The sequence below is a fragment of the Oncorhynchus kisutch genome, linkage group LG23 (genome assembly GCF_002021735.2).
Source record: "Oncorhynchus kisutch isolate 150728-3 linkage group LG23, Okis_V2, whole genome shotgun sequence".
NCBI classification, from domain to species: domain Eukaryota; kingdom Metazoa; phylum Chordata; class Actinopteri; order Salmoniformes; family Salmonidae; genus Oncorhynchus; species Oncorhynchus kisutch.
Genome location: NC_034196.2, coordinates 1347168 through 1367737, shown reverse-complemented (window position 1 = coordinate 1367737; position 20570 = coordinate 1347168). Strand labels below are relative to the sequence as shown.

Below are 20570 nucleotides of genomic sequence, written 5' to 3'. Positions count from 1 at the left end.
TTGAGGTCAGGGCTTTGTGATGTTCACTCCAACCTTGACTTTGTTGTCCTTAAGCCATTTTGCCACAACTTTGGAAGTATGCTTGGGGTCAATGTCCATTTGAAGACCCAATTGAGACCAAACTTGAATTTCCTGACTGATGTCTTGAGATGCTGCTTCAATATATTCACATACATTTCCCCTCTCATGATGCCATCTATTTTGTGAAGTGCACCAGTCCCTCCTGCAGCAAAGCACCCCCACAACTTGATGCTGCCACCCCCGTGCTTCACTGTTGGGATGGTGTTCATCGGCTTGCAAGCCTCCCCCTTTTTCCCCCAAACATAACAATGGTCATTATGGCCAAACAGTTATTTTATGTTTCATCAGACCAGAGGACATTTCTCCAAAAAGTCTCATCTTTATCCCCATGTCTGGCTTTTCTATGGCGGTTTTTGAGCAGTGGCTTCTTCTTTGCTGAACGGCCTTTCTGGTTATGTTGATATAGGACTCATTTTACTGTGGATATAGATACTTTGGTACCTGTTTCCTCCAGCATCTTCACAAGGTCCTTTGCTGATGTTCTGGGATTGATTTGCACTTTTCACACCAAAGTACGTTCATCTCTATGAGACAGAACGTATCTCCTACCTGAGCGGTATAATGACTGCATGGTCCCATGGTGTTTATACTTGCGTACTATTGTTTGTACAGATGAACGTGGCACCTTTAGGTGTTTGGAAATTGATCCCAAGGATGAACCAGACTTGTGGAGGTCTACAATTTTTTTCTAGAGGTCTTGGCTGATTTTATTTGGATTTTCTCATGATGTCAAGCAAGGAGGCACTGAATTTGAAGGTAGGCCTTGAATTACATCCACAGGTACACCTCCAATTGACTCAAATGATGTCAATTGGCCTATCAGAAGCTGGATAGCTGTTTTAATTAAGGCAGAGTCTATTTAGTGTATGTAAACTTCTGGAATTGTGATACTGTGATTTATAATTATGATTGTGTTCTGACACCTTAAACCATACTCTTCTACCCCACCAGCTAATTTTACAGGCCACCATAAGCATGTTGCATCCCAAATGACACCCTATCGCCTACATGGAGGGAATAGGGATTTGCCACTTGGGATGTAGCACATGACATCTGGAGATGGAGGGAAAGATGGTTTTAAGATTTATGTAAGGGGGCTTATAAACCAACACTAACTGACTGACAAGCACAGCAGAATACTTGTCTTGGGGAGGAGTTGTCTAGCTCTGCATTGCTGCATTGGTTCAATGAGGACAATGTAGTTACCCCCAAACCGCAGGGCTGGGTCAAATCGAACGTGACGTTCTTCTTTTGACGTGTCTAGTGGAGAGGTGGGAATTGTCACATGGACTGAGGGACACGGGGGTCTTACCGGGGGGACTACTTTATAAACCCCAGAAGATACAGCCTCCTCTATATGACAAGACCTCTTGTAGAGTGTCAGCTAGGTGGCCTCTATACTCAGTAGCGATGCATGCCTTACACAGTTTTGATAGTCAACAGTCTGTGTTTCATTCTATTTCAACGTTTTGTTATGCATTCTTAAATATAACTTTCTCGGGAGTTTAAATGTATTTTTCAGTGTCATTTCAATTTAGTTTGAGAATATTTTATACATCAAATGTGGCTTCTTGGTTCAACTCCCGAAGTCATGGAAGAGCGCCTGTCACCTTCTGCACGTTTTGTCCGAAGCCCCTGGAATAACCATAATCAAGCCGCAACAAGGGTTCACAGTATTGAAGCAATATTGGGATTTAAAGACGAAAATATGTTTCATCAATCTGTGTCCTACAATGAATCAGGAAAACCTGCTGAGCCGAGAGGAAATGGAATTATGTCATCCCCGAAGAAAGAACTCAACCCAAAATGTTTTGACAGTAAGTAACATTGGCAATATTTTTTTTAATTGATTCAAAATGTATTCAAAATGTTATCTTTCATACCAGTAGGCTATTTATAGTTATTTATTCCATGTTTAGGCCTACATATGTTTGCCAGTAACCATTCGAATTAGAGTAAAAGGTTGGCAAATATAGCTCAGAAGTTCATAAATTGATCCAGCCTACAATGTATTTTTCAGGTGTCTGCTGCAGCGGTTCGGGGGCGTCTGTCAGTTCTGACTTACCTAAAGGGGAGGATAAATTGCACGTTGATGAGAACCCAAAGAAGAAACACCGGCGTAATAGGACCACGTTCACCACCTTTCAGCTGCACGAGCTGGAGAGAGCGTTCGAAAAGTCGCACTATCCTGACGTCTACAGCAGAGAGGAGATCGCGCTCAAAGTTCATCTTCCCGAGGTCCGAGTACAGGTACATTATGAGCAAGCAACTGAGTCCGTTGTTGAACATGTGTATGAAGCTCGACTCGAGGTCTACCAATGAATGTTTCGAGCATGGGCTCAACATAAGTTCTTGTCTTATCCTATTTGTGACACATTTAACAAAAGTTCTGTGTCTGAGTCTTATCAATAAAGTTGAAATAAAATGTGGTTCGTGAAATAATCATCGTCTTTAGTTGAATATTAATATTTTTAATTTACAACCTTAGGCTAATGTCAGGACCACTAAAATATGTTATTGCAATTTATATTAGGCCTAACTTCTTCACTATTAAGTAAATTGTCACATACGGTATTTGATGATAATAGCCCTTTTTTTTAACATAAATGTTGACACTATAAGTCAATGCTGAGACCAAGGTCTCTTTTCTAGATGAGCCATGTATAGCACTACACACCAAAATACAATATACACAATCAAATACACGGTATTATACACAACCAAAAGCAAAACACAATCATAATAAAACAGATACATTCTTCTGTAAAAAGGTCCCTTAATCTTTTGCTCGAGAAACACCAATTCCTCCATTTTGAAGTGTACTGTCTACCATTCCACACATAAGATGCAAGGAAATGAAAGGCTGCTTCTCCTAACTCTCTCCGAATGAGTTTTTTAAATTTGTAACAGTATCATAGTTGATCATGTATTACACAAAGGTTGACAGTTATCATTCATATATTCAAATAGTCTTCTCATTAAAGATATTACATTTTTTCAAATAGCCAAAGCAAAGTTTTACGACTGTTGTTGTGCTAATATCTGGAGAGATAGGCAATTGAGTTTTCTTTGACACAGCAAAGTTTTACGACTGTTGTTGTGCTAATATCTGGAGAGATAGGCAATTGAGTTTCTTTGACACAGCAAAGTTTTACGACTGTTGTTGTGCTAATATCTGGAGAGATAGGCAATTGGTTAAGTCATGTGCAGATGTAGGAACTTCATTCCATCACCATGTTGCAGGAGAACTTTCCTGCCCTGCAGGAAATGTAAAACTTGTAATGTATATTTGAAGTTTAAAAAGCCTTCTGAACTCTGTAATTTCCACGTTGAAATTTCAGACTTGATTTTCCCTTAAGAAAAATGTATCAAACCTACATAAATGACGGTTATATTATAATCCATATAATAATTCATTCTTCCTGTTGCTACAGGATACGTTTCCTGCTGTAGCAAACTGGCTCACATTAAGATCCTACATCTGTATGGTATTTCAATATTTTACTGATATGGTCAAAGTGCCCCTGAATCTTGTTTCTGTGTATAATCGCCCCAGTTCTCATAATGTTGAATTACAGAATGTCTTAAAAGAATGTTGTGATGATTCCATCCCAGGTGTGGTTCCAGAACCGTCGGGCCAAGTGGCGTCGCCAGGAGAAGCTGGAGGTGAGCTCCATCAAGCTCCAGGACACTTCCTCCTTCCTGTCCTTCAGCCGCTCCTCCTCCCAGTCTCTGGGCTCCGGGCTACAGCTGGAGCCATGGCTCAGCACTCCCACCACCACTGCCACCCCTCTGCAGTCCCTTTCCGGCTTCATCACCAGCCCATCTCAGGGCCTCCAAAGAACCTCCAGCTACACTCCTCCACCCTTTCTCAACTCCCCCAGTTTCGGGCATATTGGTTCTCTGTGTCCTCCTCCGCCACCCCCGTACCAGTGCTCAGCGTCTGGGTACGTGGACAAGTTAACTATGGAGGAGTTGGATCCTCGTAATTCTAGTATTGTGTCTCTGAGGATGAAGGCTAAGGAGCATATTCAGTCTATTGGGAAACATGGTGAGGATGGATGCTGGCTTGCATCCCTCTGAGGCAATGCAAAGATCTGGTTTTAGGTTCTGACTTAGGAAATGTACACTTTTCCTACTTACCTTGTGCAGGTGTGTAAAGGTATCCAAATAAGCTGCGTTGGTTCGGTTGACTAGGTGAAGGGAACATCTGTGCTTGCATACTCCCTTACAGGGACACTTTGGGATTTTGGCAATGAAGCCTTTTAACTACTTCCCCAGAATCAGATGAACAGGCTGGGAAAAAAACTGGCGAACACAGCCAAACACCAAAACAAACAAAAACCTCACGAAATGTTGTCATAATATATGCAGTAACTGTTTAGAACCGGGAAGTATAAGATAATCTTAACAGGCTTTGCAGATGAGGTTACCTTGCGTGCGCTGAATAAATTTAATTCAACCGCTGAAAACCCTCCCACTTGCTGGCCAACAGATTTTCTAATGGAATTTTTATTCAATAGCCATCCCTTTAAATTTGGTGTACCTTTAATTAGAATTTTCTCAACAGACTCACTAGAACATATAGATGGGTCTGTTGTTTAGCAACAAAACCGACCCACGCACAACTATGGGGTAAAACAGACGGGGTTGGCTTAGATTGTTGACAACATGTAAACTATATTTAATCTCCAACGTTTATTGAAAACATGAATAAAGTTGCACAATACATTTTTTGACATGTTAGCATAGCATAGCATAAACGTGACAGTCAAACACCTCATAACAACACATGGTTTTCGGGAAGTTCTCAGCTAACCTGTCTATGGAGAGAATGTTTCAGAATGTTAGGGACCAATGAAAAAAAGCCTTGTAAATACATGCATTTTTCTTTCCTTTTCAGCACCAATTGGTAGATAAAAAAAATACTCTGATCTTGTATATTATTTAGGGTTAGGAGAGTACTTATACATTTTTTTATTTACCTACCAACTAGGTAGGTTCTGCTCTACTATCAGTGCACACAGGTTTCCATAGGCTACAGTCTCTGCTTGGATCTCCAAATTTAACTCCTGCAAATGATGAAGCCATAGGCCTAAAATAAAAATTCTGAATAATGATACAGCTATTTCTACTTCACTTGTGGAAAAGAGGCCGAAATACCTGTCATGTTGACATGCTTTTCAGTTTGCTGAAATATGACTGGTTTCACATTTTCACAACGATCATAAAATAAAATAGATCTAAAACAACTGTCATTTATATTTACAATCCTCTTGTCCTAACTAATGACTAATTTACCTAGGTCTTATTAATAGCTCTTATCAATTTATAAATTACAGTGCATAGAGATTTGGTGTTATTTCTACATATAATTATCATTTTTTTTAAAGTGGTGGAATTATGAGCAAATTAAGTCAAGGTCTGACTACGGAATATCTGTAGACACACCTCTGTCTCACCTCCTTTTCTGTGAATAGCATTGAATGGGTTGTGAATAGCATGATATTCTCATCCACAAGGTCAAGGTCAGAATATGCTTAAAGAGAAAAGTGTAGAAAAAGGGGAATTATGTTCCATTTAGGCACTCTTAATTCGGGTCAGAATTCCCCCTCTTACTGAATGAAGGATGCCATTGAAGAGAAAGTGGAAATGTTCAAATGTAAAATTGCCTGCAACCTGGTTTCTATGTTGACATTTGCATCCCTATTTTAACAATTATCTTCTGTTATGTATTTGTACTTCTGCTAAGACAATCACATCCCAGGATTAATCAATGTATTTATCATTGTTTCCAAGCCCTTGTCTAGATAACTTTCTTTCAGTGTTCTTCCAGTTTGTACACTTTACAAATGTTCATGACCGATTGTCCATTTGTTGTTTATCTCCATACGTTAATAATTTTATGGAAATAAAACTGCATAGTTACATCAACACTTATCCCTTATTTCATTAATTGTCATATGTCCTATGATATATGCATGTATTGTGTTGTTGCATACACGTTATGTGTCATAGCTTCACCATGCACAATGGGCATTTCTTATTCATTTGGAGGACTCTTCATAATCAGTTTTCAGTCAACATTTGGTTTGGAGAGAAAAAAGAGAGACATATATATTTCTTACAATAGAATATTCTTTTTTGAAGACGATTGCTTTTGCAGAATGCTTTCAACTTTTTAGAAAACAAGTGGTTTTATATTCACACTTATTGCTAATTTAATTTAAATCTCAAATCACAGAGCAGAGCGGAACAAGTGAACATGGTGTCCGGTTCCCTCTAGTGGACATTAGTGTTATGAAGAAGGAGAAACATATCGTTCAACATTTTGACTTCCAGCTTTATGTTGTTCAGAAAGCTGTCTACTCCACCTTTCTTCCAATTAAACAATGTACTATGTAGTCTACTTTCAAAACTGGGTGTTTTTTTGTGTGGGGGATGGGGGGTCCCTAATGTCATTGGGAATAAGAGATTTGAAAGTCTAGGTTTCAGATCAAATATGTCATCAATTACTGTTTCAAAAGGAATAATAATAATTAAAACATCTTAGATCTTTTACTCTAAACATGTGTTTATTCCCATTGGAACACAGCCATTTAAAAGTGCAGGGCTTATGCAACGTGCCATATCTTTATTTTCTGTCTTTCTGTCAGGAATGATATAACTATGAGAAGAAGAAAGCTGAAGTCTCTATCTATCCACTGATGTACATATATCCTCTGTCTGATTCCAAGTTCGTCCACTAGATAGTAGTAGGAAATCACGATGTGATCTGTTGTCACTGTCTGTCTCTGCTTCTCCTTGTCCTCCTCTGTTGTCACTGTCTGTCTGTGCTTCATCGTGTTCTCCTCTGTTGTCACTGTCTGTCTGTGCTTCATCGTGTTCTCCTCTGTTTTCACTGTCTGTCTGTGCTTCTCCTTGTCCTCCTCTGTTGTCACTGTCTGTCTGTGCTTCATCGTGTTCTCCTCTGTTTTCACTGTCTGTCTGTGCTTCTCCTTGTCCTCCTCTGTTGTCACTGTCTGTCTGTGCTTCATCGTGTTCTCCTCTGTTTTCACTGTCTGTCTGTGCTTCTCCTTGTCCTCCTCTGTTGTCACTGTCTGTCTGTGCTTCTTCTTGTCCTCCTCTGTTGTCACTGTCTGTCTGTGCTTCTTCTTGTTCTCCTCAGTTGTCACTGTCTGTCTGTGCTTCTTCTTGTCCTCCTCTGTTGTCACTGTCTGTCTGTGCTTCATCGTGTTCTCCTCTGTTTTCACTGTCTGTCTGTGCTTCTCCTTGTCCTCCTCTGTTGTCACTGTCTGTCTGTGCTTCTTCTTGTTCTCCTCAGTTGTCTGTCCGACACTGTCTCTCTGTGCTTCTTCTTGTTTTCCTCGGCTTTCACTCTGTCTGTGCTTCTTCTTGTTTTCCTCGGCTTTCACTCTGTCTGTGCTAAGCCCAGAAGCATCTTAGTTGTGAATGAATAAAACACTTTTTCGACAAAGAAGAAAATCATTGAGTAAATGCCTAATAGCTTACCCTTGGCCTTTAATAATTTATAACATTATAACAGCCTAACTACTTATATTGCAAATGAGTGCCTGTCATATGTGCCCCCCACTACCCTAAGGATTAACTGTATATATAATGAGTGCCTGTCATATGTGCCCCCCACTACCCTAAGGATTAACTGTATATATAATATGAGTGCCTGTCATATGTGCCCCCCCACTACCCTAAGGATTAACTGTATATATAATATGAGTGCCTGTCGTATGTGCCCCCCACTACCCTAAGGATTAACTGTATATATCATATGGGGTTTTGTACCCATGTTTGTTCATTTCGTTATGCTGTTGGCTTTACAATTAAACTGCTCCGGCTATTACCTCGTTCTGCTCTCCTGCGTCTGACTTCCCTGCCACCAGTTACGCACCACTAACAATACTAACTACCTATATTGCAAATTAGTGCCTGTCATGTGTTCCCCACAACCACTTTGCTAAGTGTTAATTCATATTCAGCTACATAGACAGCCAAAACTTCAAGGAACTGACAGTTTGTGGCAGTCTCTCGCTCTCTGTGATTTGAATTCAATATACTGTAAACCATCTCTGCTTGTCATAGAACGAGGGGACTAGTTTCTGTGGATGCAGACAGATTTCCAGCGTTGTGCTTCGTTTGACAGTGATGTGTATGTGTAAACTCCATGAACTAGTTACATTTTAGGTGGGACTTTGCAGCCTCCAATGGCTGTGAATATGTATTGTAATCTGACACCAGAGTCACTAGTCATTTAGTGATGGGAAGTTTGGCTCTTTTTACTTAATTAGACCTTTTCAACTCGTTCAGTCAAAAGAACGAATCATTCGACTAATTTCGTTGATTTGATTCAGTAATGCCCAGTGCACGTAGGAACCCCCTACCGAACGATGAACTAAAACCTCAAAAGAATCATGATTCAACAAGCCTCTCGTTCAACATAGGGGGCTTATTGGAGCTGCCATTTGTAACTGAGACTTACAAAAGTGTGCTTCAAACAGTCTACATTGGTGACTTATAGGCATACAAATGAGATCATTTGTTGATAACTTTGAAACAAGGTCGAATTACGGCTGCAACAGGACTAGATTGTGAGCAACACTTGGTCGAAGGCAAATCTGTCAGCGAACAGCATGCAGACAAAACAGGCCTTTTGTAATATCCTATTACAATCGCAGGAAAACACAGGTTGGAAAGCATATTGATCCTGCTGAAAAATGAAGACTAATCTCCTCTCGGCTACCAAAATATTTTATCAACTTGAAAAAGTTAAAACAATGGCACGAGCACATAGCGGCCATCACCAGTGAGTGAGCTGCACATAATTGGGTGAGTCAGTGAAACTGGAAAGATTTTTTAGGACTATAATTTCCTCCTCATATTGTACAATATGTGTCTCCACACACCTCGTCCTTGGCTATTATTGCTGAGCGATTATTGCTTTTTGAGGTCGGTTCAGTTTTGGTTTGATTATTAAAAATAATAAATGCACTATGTATTATGTGGGGTGAATGCTGTAACTCAGAATAAAAAGTTAATACAGTTCCCATAATGGTAGTGACTATCCATTAACATTGTGGATCAGTGAGTGTGTTGTTGCAGAAATAAATAGGCCTACAATTACGCGAAACAATCTTAAAATGAATTTCGAGATATGAATTATGAAAGCCCGTTTGTCATTTTGGGCACCTGCCACCTGAAAGGCCATAACATGTTCCATATGTATTGCATCTGAATAAGGTGGTTTCAATTCCAGATTTTTACTTGGCTTTACTTCCACATCCCAGGTGTGTTAGCTGACATGCGATCAATTATCTGGTCGGAGCTCGTCTCTGGCCATGTCTAGACTTGACAGTTCATGCAGGTTTTGTTTTCTGATCATAGAGTTCTGATCATGCAATGCCAAACATGTCATGTGTCTACACCTATATTTAAATATGTCTACCATCTCCACAGTGTGTCCAGATTCCCTTTCACTGCGCTATATTCAAATGCCAGTATGCATTCTTCAAACGGTGGAATACGCAACATATGATGATAACACAACAACAACTGATGACAGAAGCTAACTAATGTAGCTAATTAGTCAGCTAACCTCTGTAGCTAGCCAGCAAGCTAGCAAGCAAAGGTAAAGAGATTGCAAACGGCTAGCATTAGCTAGCTGACTTGCATTTATGAGGCCAACAAACATGTTCCTCACACTCCCATTTCATAGGAATGTTGCAAGAACATGAATGTGTCAAAATGTCTCAAAATATAATAAATGAATGTTCTAGATACATTTCATGAGAACGATGCATGAACGTTCATGTGTCCAGTTTTCTGAGGGTTAGGAGAATATTCCATCAGTGTCCCACCAAACATACACAGAACATGGTTGCCATGTTCTCAGAATATAAGATAGTAATGGTCTAGACACGTTTTACGGAAACGTGGCAAGAACATTCCTGTGTATCATTCATCAGGACGTTGCCTAATGATCCCAAAGTAACATTATTTTTTGAAAGTGGTATCTTTACACCCATTGTTACTGTGGCAGAGCCCATCAACACTGATTAATGAACCACTGATCCATTCACAGCTCTTTTTTTGGCAAGTTTAGGGGGACACACTCCACAATGCTTTGACCATACAATGCTTTCAACTTACATATTTGACATAACAACATGTCCTCCGCTGGGATTTGAAACCACAAGCCTTTGGTTCACAGCATTCCGATCTTCCTGCTACGCCACCATGTCTGGCCGTGTCTACAATCATGGCTTACCTACTACTTACTTAAACTGCATACTGTGTGCTAATCATACTATGTATAATTTTGCACATACTGTTTAGTAAAAAGTATGCAGTATACCACGTTTAAAACATATTATTTTTGGTGTGATCAAGACAACTGGGAACTCGAAAACAAGACGAGCTCAGACTGAAGTCGGTGATCTTCAGGTCAGAGATGTAACGCTCGTCGGAAGAAGTGGACCAAGGTGCAGCGTGGTTAGTGTTCATGATACTTTATATAATCCGAACACCAAACAAAACAACAAAAGAACAACGAACGTCACGTTCTGTAGGCTGCACAGAGCTAACAAAAAAAAACATCCCACAACCTAAGGTGGCAAAACAGGCTGCCTAAGTATGATTCCCAATCAGAGACAACGATAGACAGCTTTCCCTGATTGAGAACCATACCTGGCCAAAACATAGAAACGCAAAACATAGAAATAAAGAAACTAGAATGCCCACCCTTGTCACCCTTGCCTCTCTATGGCCAGGGTGTGACAGTACCCCCCCTCAAAGGTGCGGACTCTGGCAGGCACAGGTCGAACCGGGCTGTGGGGGAGCACTGGAGATCTGGTGCTTAACACTTGCACCTCTCCTCTTGGCTGAATGCCCACTTTAGCCCGGCACAGGTGGAGCGCAGGCATAGGATGCACTGAGCAGTCACGGCGCACCGGAGACACAGTGCGCAGAGCCGCAGTATCCCCTGGGCCGAAACGGCGCACCGGCGACGACTAATGCTTTACCGCATAACACGGTGCCTGCCCGGTCCCTCGCTCCCCACGGTAAGCACGGGGAGTTGGCTCAGGTCTATAACCTGACTCAGCCAATCTCCCTGTGTGCCCTTCCCCTAAAAAAATTGGGTCTGCCTCTTGTGCCTGCTTCAATGACTTGCCTCCTCATATCGCAGCCGCTCCTCCTTCGCTGCCTTTATCTCCTCCTTTGGACGGCGATATTCCCCAGCCTGCCTCCAGGGTCTCTTACCATCCCATGTCCTCCCATGTCCAGGAGTCCCCTTCTCCACGCTGCTTGGTCCTTTGGTGGTGGGATGTTCTGTAACACTCGGCGGAAGAAGTGGACCAAGGTGCAGCGTGGTATGTGTTCATGATACTTTATTTAATCCAAACACCAAACAAAACAGAAATAAAGAAACTAGAATGCCCACCCTAGTCACAAGAGAAGTCTGAGCTCTAGGATGATGACTGAGTTTCTGACTTGTAATTCAGAGTTGGATTACTGTTTAAAACTACTTTTCCTAGTCGGAGCACGTTGTTTCCTGAGTTCCCAGTTGTCTTGAACGCAACATCAGTTACGGCTTCACATCTCTGGATTCTCTGGCTGAACTGATGCATGGTTGGGGGGAAAATGAAATGGTCCTTCTGGGCGATTTAAACAGGGATTGGTTATCTCCAAACTCTGAGGCCATAAGAGGATTGTGCAATACATTCAATTATCCTCAAATTATAAATGTGGTTACAAGACTCAATCCCAAAGACATCTCTTAGTCAACACTTATTGATGAACAAACAATCTGCATAAATAATCGGCCGTTGATGATTTATTAAATGATCTATGGGATCATTTATTGCAGTTGCTTGCATTAGAGACACCAAAATCCCCATAGTGCTCTCTCGGTTAATTGTCAAACAAAATGGTATGCATGCAACTGGGATAGGATTGCACTTATTCCATATTTCGAATAATTATTAATTAATTATAATTATTCCATATATCTATGTTTTCTGCTATCTGTGATAATCTCGCCCCTCTTAAAAAGTACCGGGTAAGAGGTAGAGACGATCCCTGGTTTACAGGGGAATTATCAGATTTGATCCATAAACGAAATACACAATGTGCCAAAGCCAGAAAGGGTCAATCCCAGACTGAATGGCAGTTAGGGCACTGATTAATAAATAACCTTGTTAATATGGAAATGAAAATCTAGCTTCTATTATGAATCTACCAAGACAAACCTCAATAACCCGAAGAAATGATGGAAAACCATTAAATCCATGAATGCTAACACAAACTCCTCTGGTCTTCTGCTGAAATTGACCTCAAATTCAATGGATGTGACTGACAAGAATAAACTGCTTGACATGTTTAATGAGCATTTTGCTAAAGCTGGGCATTTATTTGATAATGAACTCCATCCTAACATCTCAAATGAGGCTGTGAATGAAACTGCCATATGCCGGCCTACGGTTAATTTATTTCATTTTCCCGAGATTGAGCTTTGAGAAGTTATAAAGGAACTCAAATATATTGCTATTAGAAAGCAGATATCATTGCTGCCTCTCTCACTCATATGTTAATATTTCATTGGGGAGTAATACCATTCCAAAAGCAACCTATGTCACGCCTGTATAAAGGTGGAGATCCGTCCCAGTTGGATAACTATCGTCCCATATCTAAGCTGTCTCCTGGTGAACTCACTGTTGAAGGACTTTTTCTTTATAATAACTCAGTTTTATCTCAATTCCAGCCAGGTTTTAGAGCCAAGCATAGTACAATTACTGCTATAAGTAAGGTTGTAGGTGATATTCTAGATGCTCAGGACATGCTCACTTTTTATTGACTTATCAAAGGCCTTCGACACTGTTGACCATACCCTGCTGTTGTATAGACGTTAGCTAAGGAGCTATAATTTGTAACTACAAATTTGGAGTAAACTTGAGGGTACCTACACATGTATCAATTGAAGAGTCACCTGAAGCTTGATATAATTTGGGAGAAGCAGTACAGGAATGCAGTGCTGAGGCAGAGGGCTCTTAATGAGTACAACTGGCTACTACTCTGAACTAGGTGTGGTGAACTTTCTGGTGGCCAGAGCTGCTGAGGCATCACCCATACATTGTGAAGTAGAAGTCCAATGGCTATATGACTCAGGCTGGTCCCCAGAGTAGCCCTCTACAAGATCATCACCAGACTCCATCTTCACCAATCTCCCAGACCACCTTCCTCTGATCAAGCCATGAACTGCCCCTCTCCATCTTTGGAGGATTCATGCACTCAAAGACTTGGCCTCTATTGGTTGACTGAGCCAACCAGAGCGAGGCTACTCATGATAATGTGTTTCTTGTTTGTTTTTTGCCATTGATGCTCTTTGAGATATGAGTTATGGAAAACGATGTAGAAATGTAATCAATTATTATTATTATACCAAAAATTGTCTCTGACGAAGGAAGAGGCCGACAATAAAAAAGTTAAACTAGCAAGAGCAGTGTGTGGGTTTCTCTTTTCTTTCAAGTTATCTTGTTACCATGCAACAGGATAGAGTCCATTTTTTTATGTTGAAATGTGAAGAAAAAAAAAACACCAGTACATGTATAAAAAAATATATGTTTATTACAAACAAACACTTTTCAATGAGAAAAGAGAAATCGCCTTTGGGTTTATAAAAAGGACTTAACAGTAGAAAACAAGGCAACTGTAAATGCACAGTTGTAATTGCAAATGTAGCTGCACCCACCCGTAGCACGCGTTCCAGCAGGTATATCTCACTTGTCACCCCCAAAGCCAATTCCTCCTTTGGCCGCCTCTCCTTCCAGTTCTCTGCTGCCAATGACTGGAACGAACTACAAAAATCTCTGAAACTGGAAATGCATATCTCCCTCACTAGCTTTAAGCACCAGCTGTCAGAGCAGCTCACAGATTACTGCACCTGTACACAGCCCATCTATAAATAGCCCAAACAACTACCTCTTCCCCTACTGTATTTATTTATTTATTTTGCTCCTTTGCACCCCACTATTTCTACTTTGCACACTCATCTACTGTCAAATCTACCATTCCAGTGTTTTACTTGCTATGTTGTATTTACTTCGCCACTATGGCCTTTTTTATTGCCCTACCTCCCTTATCTCACCTCATTTGCTCACATTGTATATAGACTTATTTTTCTACTGTATTAATGACTGTATGTTTGTTTTACTCCATGTGTAACTCTGTGTTGTTATATGTGTCGAACTGCTTTGCTTTATCTTGGCCAGGTCGCAGTTGTAAATGAGAACTTGCCTACCTGGTTAAATAGAAGTGAAAAATAAATTAAAAAATGTGATAAGCCATACGTAGCAAATAAATCATTACATTTTTGATAACCTAATTCCACACTCATTGACCTCCATACATATTGACCTTTTTTGGGGGGCCCAGTTATCCCTCTTGCTTCGCCTTTTCCTCTCTGGTGTAACTCACACATTTCAGTTCATTACAATAGCTCCCACCTTGGGCCAATCAGTGTAATTTTGTAAATGCCGGATCTCTATGGCAAGATGCCTCATTCACCAAGTTTCGTCAATCAGGCCAGTGGTGTCCGAGATATCGTGTGTGACTAAACGTACGAACGGATTGACAAACGGACTGACTGACTGAGCCCAATCCAGTGTACAGGTGAAGGTGTGGTCTTTTTTCTTCCCGACGTCATTTCCGGTCACAACTTGCAGGCTTGTTTTCGAGTTGCTGTGCGTTTTGTTGCTAACCTGTTTTGCTACCTGACAACTTTACGGTTTTCACTTTTTAATTACCGTTCATATATTTATTTATTTTTTCCTCAACTTTTTCACTCCGGACGCTTTATCTGGACACGATTCGTCAGGACCTCCAACAGCCGAAGCTAAGTAGTAACATTAACATGATGACTTCTAATTGCAGCCGCTGTACTCGGCTTACGGCGAGGATAGCTGTGCTGCAAGCCCAGCTTCAGACGCAATCGTTAGGCAAGGGTAATTTCAGTGTAGGAAAGGATGAAATAGCGTCTGTGGCACCAGTAAGTACAGATAGTAGTGTAAATCCCCTGGCACAGTCCCCGCAGCCGGACAACTTTCTCACGGTTTCTGGAAGGAAATGCTGTAGGAACGCTCAACCGGTGTCGCTCATTCAGCCGACAGAAACTTTCAACCGGTTTTCCCCATTAAGCAGCGGGTCGGAGTCAGAGGCCGATTCTTCTCTGGTCTCTACTCCTCCCGTTACGGGGTCTGAGACGCCGAAGCTTCCCACCATTAGCTCTGACAAATTGAAAACTCTAGTCATTGGCGACTCCATTACCCGCAGTATTAGACTTAAAGCGAATCATCCAGCGATCATACACTGTTTACCCGGGGGCAGGGCTACCGACGTTAAGGCTAATCTGAAGATGGTGCTGGCTAAAGCTAAAACTGGCGAGTGTAGAGAGTATAGAGATATTGTTATCCACGTCGGCACCAACGATGTTAGGATGAAACAGTCAGAAATCACTAAGCGCAACATAGCTTCTGCGTGCATATCAGCTAGAAAGATGTGTCGGCATCGAGTAATTGTCTCTGGCCCCCTCCCAGTTAGGGGGAGTGATGAGCTCTACAGCAGAGTCTCACAACTCAATCGCTGGTTGAAAACTGTTTTCTGCCCCTCCCAAAAGTTAGAATTTGTAGATAATTGGCCCTCTTTCTGGGACTCACCCACAAACAGGACCAAGCCTGACCTGCTGAGGAGTGACGGACTCCATCCTAGCTGGAGGGGTGCTCTCATCTTATCTACCAACATAGACAGGGCTCTAACTCCTCTAGCTCCACAATGAAATAGGGTGCAGGCCAGGCAGCAGGCTGTTAGCCAGCCTGCCAGCATAGTGGAGTCTGCCATTAGCACAGTCAGTGTAGTCAGCTCAGCTATCACCATTGAGACCGTGTCTGTGCCTCGACCTAGGTTGGGCAAAACTAAACATGGCGGTGTTCGCCTTAGCAATCTCACTAGGATAAAGACCACCTCCATTCCTGTCATTACTGAAAGAGATCATGATACCTCACATCTCAAAATAGGGCTACTTAATGTTAGATCCCTTACTTCAAAGGCAATTATAGTCAATGAACTAATCACTGATCATAATCTTGATGTGATTGGCCTGACTGAAACATGGCTTAAGCCTGATGAATTTACTGTTTTAAATGAGGCCTCACCTCCTGGCTACACTAGTGACCATATCCCCCGTGCATCCCGCAAAGGCGGAGGTGTTGCTAACATTTACGATAGCAAATTTCAATTTACACAAAAAAAAATGACATTTTCGTCTTTTGAGCTTCTAGTCATGAAATCTATGCAGCCTACTCAATCACTTTTTATAGCTACTGTTTACAGGCCTCCTGGGCCATATACAGCGTTTCTCACTGAGTTCCCTGAATTCCTATCGGACCTTGTAGTCATAGCAGATAATATTCTAATCTTTGGTGACTTTAATATTCACATGGAAAAGTCCACAGACCCACTCCAAAAGGCTTTCAGAGCCATCATCGACTCAGTGGGTTTTGTCCAACATGTCTCTGGACCCACTCACTGTCACAGTCATACGCTGGACCTAGTTTTGTCCCATGGAATAAATGTGGTGGATCTTAATGTTTTTCCTCATAATCCTGGACTATCGGACCACCATTTTATTACGTTTGCAATTGCAACAAATAATCTGCTTAGACCCCAACCAAGGAACATCAAAAGTCGTGCTATAAATTCACAGACAACACAAAGATTCCTTGATGCCCTTCCAGACTCCCTCTGCCTACCCAAGGACGCCAGAGGACAAAAATCAGTTAACCACCTAACTGAGGATCTCAATCTAACCTTGCGCAATACCCTAGATGCAGTTGCACCCCTAAAAACAAAAAAAATGTCTCATAAGAAACTAGCTCCCTGGTACACAGAAAATACCCGAGCTCTGAAGCAAGCTTCCAGAAAATTGGAACGGAAATGGCGCCACACCAAACTGGAAGTCTTCCGACTAGCTTGGAAGGACGGTACCGTGCAGTACCGTAGAGCCCTTACTGCTGCTCGATCATCCTATTTTTCTAACTTAATTGAGGAAAATAAGAATAATCCGAAATTCCTTTTTAATACTGTCGCAAAGCTAACTAAAAAGCAGCATTCCCCAAGAGAGGATGACTTTCACTTTAGCAGTGATAAATTCATGAACTTCTTTGAGGAAAAGATTATGATTATTAGAAAGCAAATTACGGACTCCTCTTTAAACCTGCGTATTCCTCCAAACCTCAGTTGTCCTGAGTCTGCACAACTCTGCCAGGACCTAGGATCAAGAGAGACGCTCAAGTGTTTTAGTACTATATCTCTTGACACAATGATGAAAATAATCATGGCCTCTAAACCTTCAAGCTGCATACTGGACCCTATTCCAACTAAACTACTGAAAGAGCTGCTTCCTGTGCTTGGCCCTCCTATGTTGAACATAATAAACGGCTCTCTATCCACTGGATGTGTACCAAACTCACTAAAAGTGGCAGTAATAAAGCCTCTCTTGAAAAAGCCAAACCTTGACCCAGAAAATATAAAAAACTATCGGCCTATATCGAATCTTCCATTCCTCTCAAAAATTTTAGAGAAGGCTGTTGCGCAGCAACTCACTGCCTTCCTGAAGACAAACAATGTATACGAAATGCTTCAGTCTGGTTTTAGACCCCATCATAGCACTGAGACGGCACTTGTGAAGGTGGTAAATGACATTTTAATGGCATCGGACCGAGGCTCTGCATCTGTCCTCGTGCTCCTAGACCTTAGTGCTGCTTTTGATACCATCGATCACCACATTCTTTTGGAGAGATTGGAAACCCAAATTGGTCTACACGGACATGTTCTGGCCTGGTTTAGATCTTATCTGTCGGAAAGATATCAGTTTGTCTCTGTGAATGGTTTGTCCTCTGACAAATCAACTGTAAATTTCGGTGTTCCTCAAGGTTCCGTTTTAGGACCACTATTGTTTTCACTATATATTTTACCTCTTGGGGATGTTATTCGAAAACATAATGTAAACTTTCACTGCTATGCGGATGACACACAGCTGTACATTTCAATGAAACATGGTGAAGCCCCAAAATTGCCCTCGCTAGAAGCATGTGTTTCAGACATAAGGAAGTGGATGGCTGCAAACTTTCTACTATTAAACTCGGACAAAACAGAGATGCTTGTTCTAGGTCCCAAGAAACAAAGAGATCTTCTGTTGAATCTGACAATTAATCTTAATGGTTGTACAGTCGTCTCAAATAAAACTGTGAAGGACCTCGGCGTTACTCTGGACCCTGATCTCTCTTTTGAAGAACATATCAAGACCATTTCGAGGACAGCTTTTTTCCATCTACGTAACATTGCAAAAATCAGAAACTTTCTGTCCAAAAATGATGCAGAAAAATTAATCCATGCTTTTGTCACTTCTAGGTTAGACTACTGCAATGCTCTATTTTCCGGCTACCCGGATAAAGCACTAAATAAACTTCAGTTAGTGCTAAATACGGCTGCTAGAATCCTGACTAGAACCAAAAAATTTGATCATATTACTCCAGTGCTAGCCTCTCTACACTGGCTTCCTGTCAAAGCAAGGGCTGATTTCAAGGTTTTACTGCTAACCTACAAAGCATTACATGGGCTTGCTCCTACATATCTCTCTGATTTGGTCCTGCCGTACATACCTATACGTACGCTACGGTCACAAGACGCAGGCCTCCTAATTGTCCCTAGAATTTCTAAGCAAACAGCTGGAGGCAGGGCTTTCTCCTATAGAGCTCCATTTTTATGGAACGGTCTGCCTACCCATGTCAGAGACGCAAACTCGGTCTCAACCTTTAAGTCTTTACTGAAGACTCATCTCTTCAGTGGGTCATATGATTGAGTGTAGTCTGGCCCAGGAGTGGGAAGGTGAACGGAAAGGCTCTGGAGCAACGAACCGCCCTTGCTGTCTCTGCCTGGCCGGTTCCCCTCTTTCCACTGGGATTCTCTGCCTCTAACCCTATTACAGGGGCTGAGTCACTGGCTTGCTGGGGCTCTCTCATGCTGTCCCTGGAGGGGGTGCGTCACCTGAGTGGGTTGATTCACTGTTGTGGTCATCCTGTCTGGGTTGGCGCCCCCCCCCCCCCCCCCTTGGGTTGTGCCGTGGCGGAGATCTTTGTGGGCTATACTCAGCCTTGTCTCAGGATGGTAAGTTGGTGGTTGAAGATATCCCTCTAGTGGTGTGGGGGCTGTGCTTTGGCAAAGTGGGTGGGGTTATATCCTTCCTGTTTGGCCCTGTCCGGGGGTGTCCTCGGATGGGGCCACAGTGTCTCCTGACCCCTCCTGTCTCAGCCTCCAGTATTTATGCTGCAGTAGTTTATGTGTCGGGGGGCTGGGGTCAGTTTGTTATATCTGGAGTACTTCTCCTGTCCTATTCGGTGTCCTGTGTGAATCTAAGTGTGCGTTCTCTAATTCTCTCCTTCTCTCTTTCTTTCTCTCTCTCGGAGGACCTGAGCCCTAGGACCATGCCCCAGGACTACCTGACATGATGACTCCTTGCTGTCCCCAGTCCACCTGGCCATGCTGCTGTTCCAGTTTCAACTGACCTGAGCCCTAGGACCATGCCCCAGGACTACCTGACATGATGACTCCTTGCTGTCCCCAGTCTACCTGGCCATGCTGCTGCTCCAGTTTCAACTTCCACCTGACTGTGCTGCTGCTCTAGTTTCAACTGTTCTGCCTTATTATTATTCGACCATGCTGGTCATTTATGAACATTGAACATCTTGACCATGTTCTGTTATAATCTCCACCCGGCACAGCCAGAAGAGGACTGGCCACCCCACATAGCCTGGTTCCTCTCTAGGTTTCTTCCTAGGTATTGGCCTTTCTAGGGAGTTTTTCCTAGCCACCGTGCTTCTCCACCTGCATTGCTTGCTGTTTGGGGTTTTAGGCTGGGTTTCTGTACAGCACTTTGAGATATCAGCTGATGTACGAAGGGCTATATAAATAAATTTGATTTGATTTGATTTGATTTGACAATGAATAAATTAATAGCTTTAAATAAAAACATTCACCATTCATCAAACTCTTCGGGAATTACCTTTGATCTTCGTATGGTTGCACTCCCAAGACTCCCAGTTACACAAATGTTTGTATTGTTCGATAAAGTCCCTCTTTATATCCAAAAACCTCCATTTTGTTGGCACGTTTTATTCAGTAATCCAATGGCTCAAATGCGGTCACAAGAGGCAGTCCAAAATTCCAAATAGTATCCGTAAAGTTTGTAGAAACATGTCAAACGATGTTTATAATCAATCCGCATGTTGTATTTAGCCTAAATAATCGATAATATTTCAACCGGACAATAGCGTAGTCAATGTAAAAAAAAACAAGAAAGGCGCACTCTCGGTTGTGCGCAGGAAACAGCTCTGGGGACATCCCACTATCCACTGACTCAAAGT

At 41.9% G+C, this 20570-nt stretch overlaps 1 protein-coding gene across 1 annotated transcript; it reads left to right on the top strand.

The window, feature by feature from the left end:
- The first annotated feature begins 1578 nt into the window (after positions 1-1578).
- On the top strand, positions 1579-6943 carry LOC109868207 (retinal homeobox protein Rx3-like). Its single transcript, XM_020457643.2, has 3 exons — positions 1579-1898; positions 2102-2331; positions 3697-6943. Exons 1-3 carry the CDS (start codon positions 1643-1645, stop codon positions 4162-4164), a joined length of 954 nt encoding a protein of 317 aa, XP_020313232.1. The 5' UTR covers positions 1579-1642; the 3' UTR covers positions 4165-6943.
- The last annotated feature ends 13627 nt before the right edge of the window (positions 6944-20570 follow it).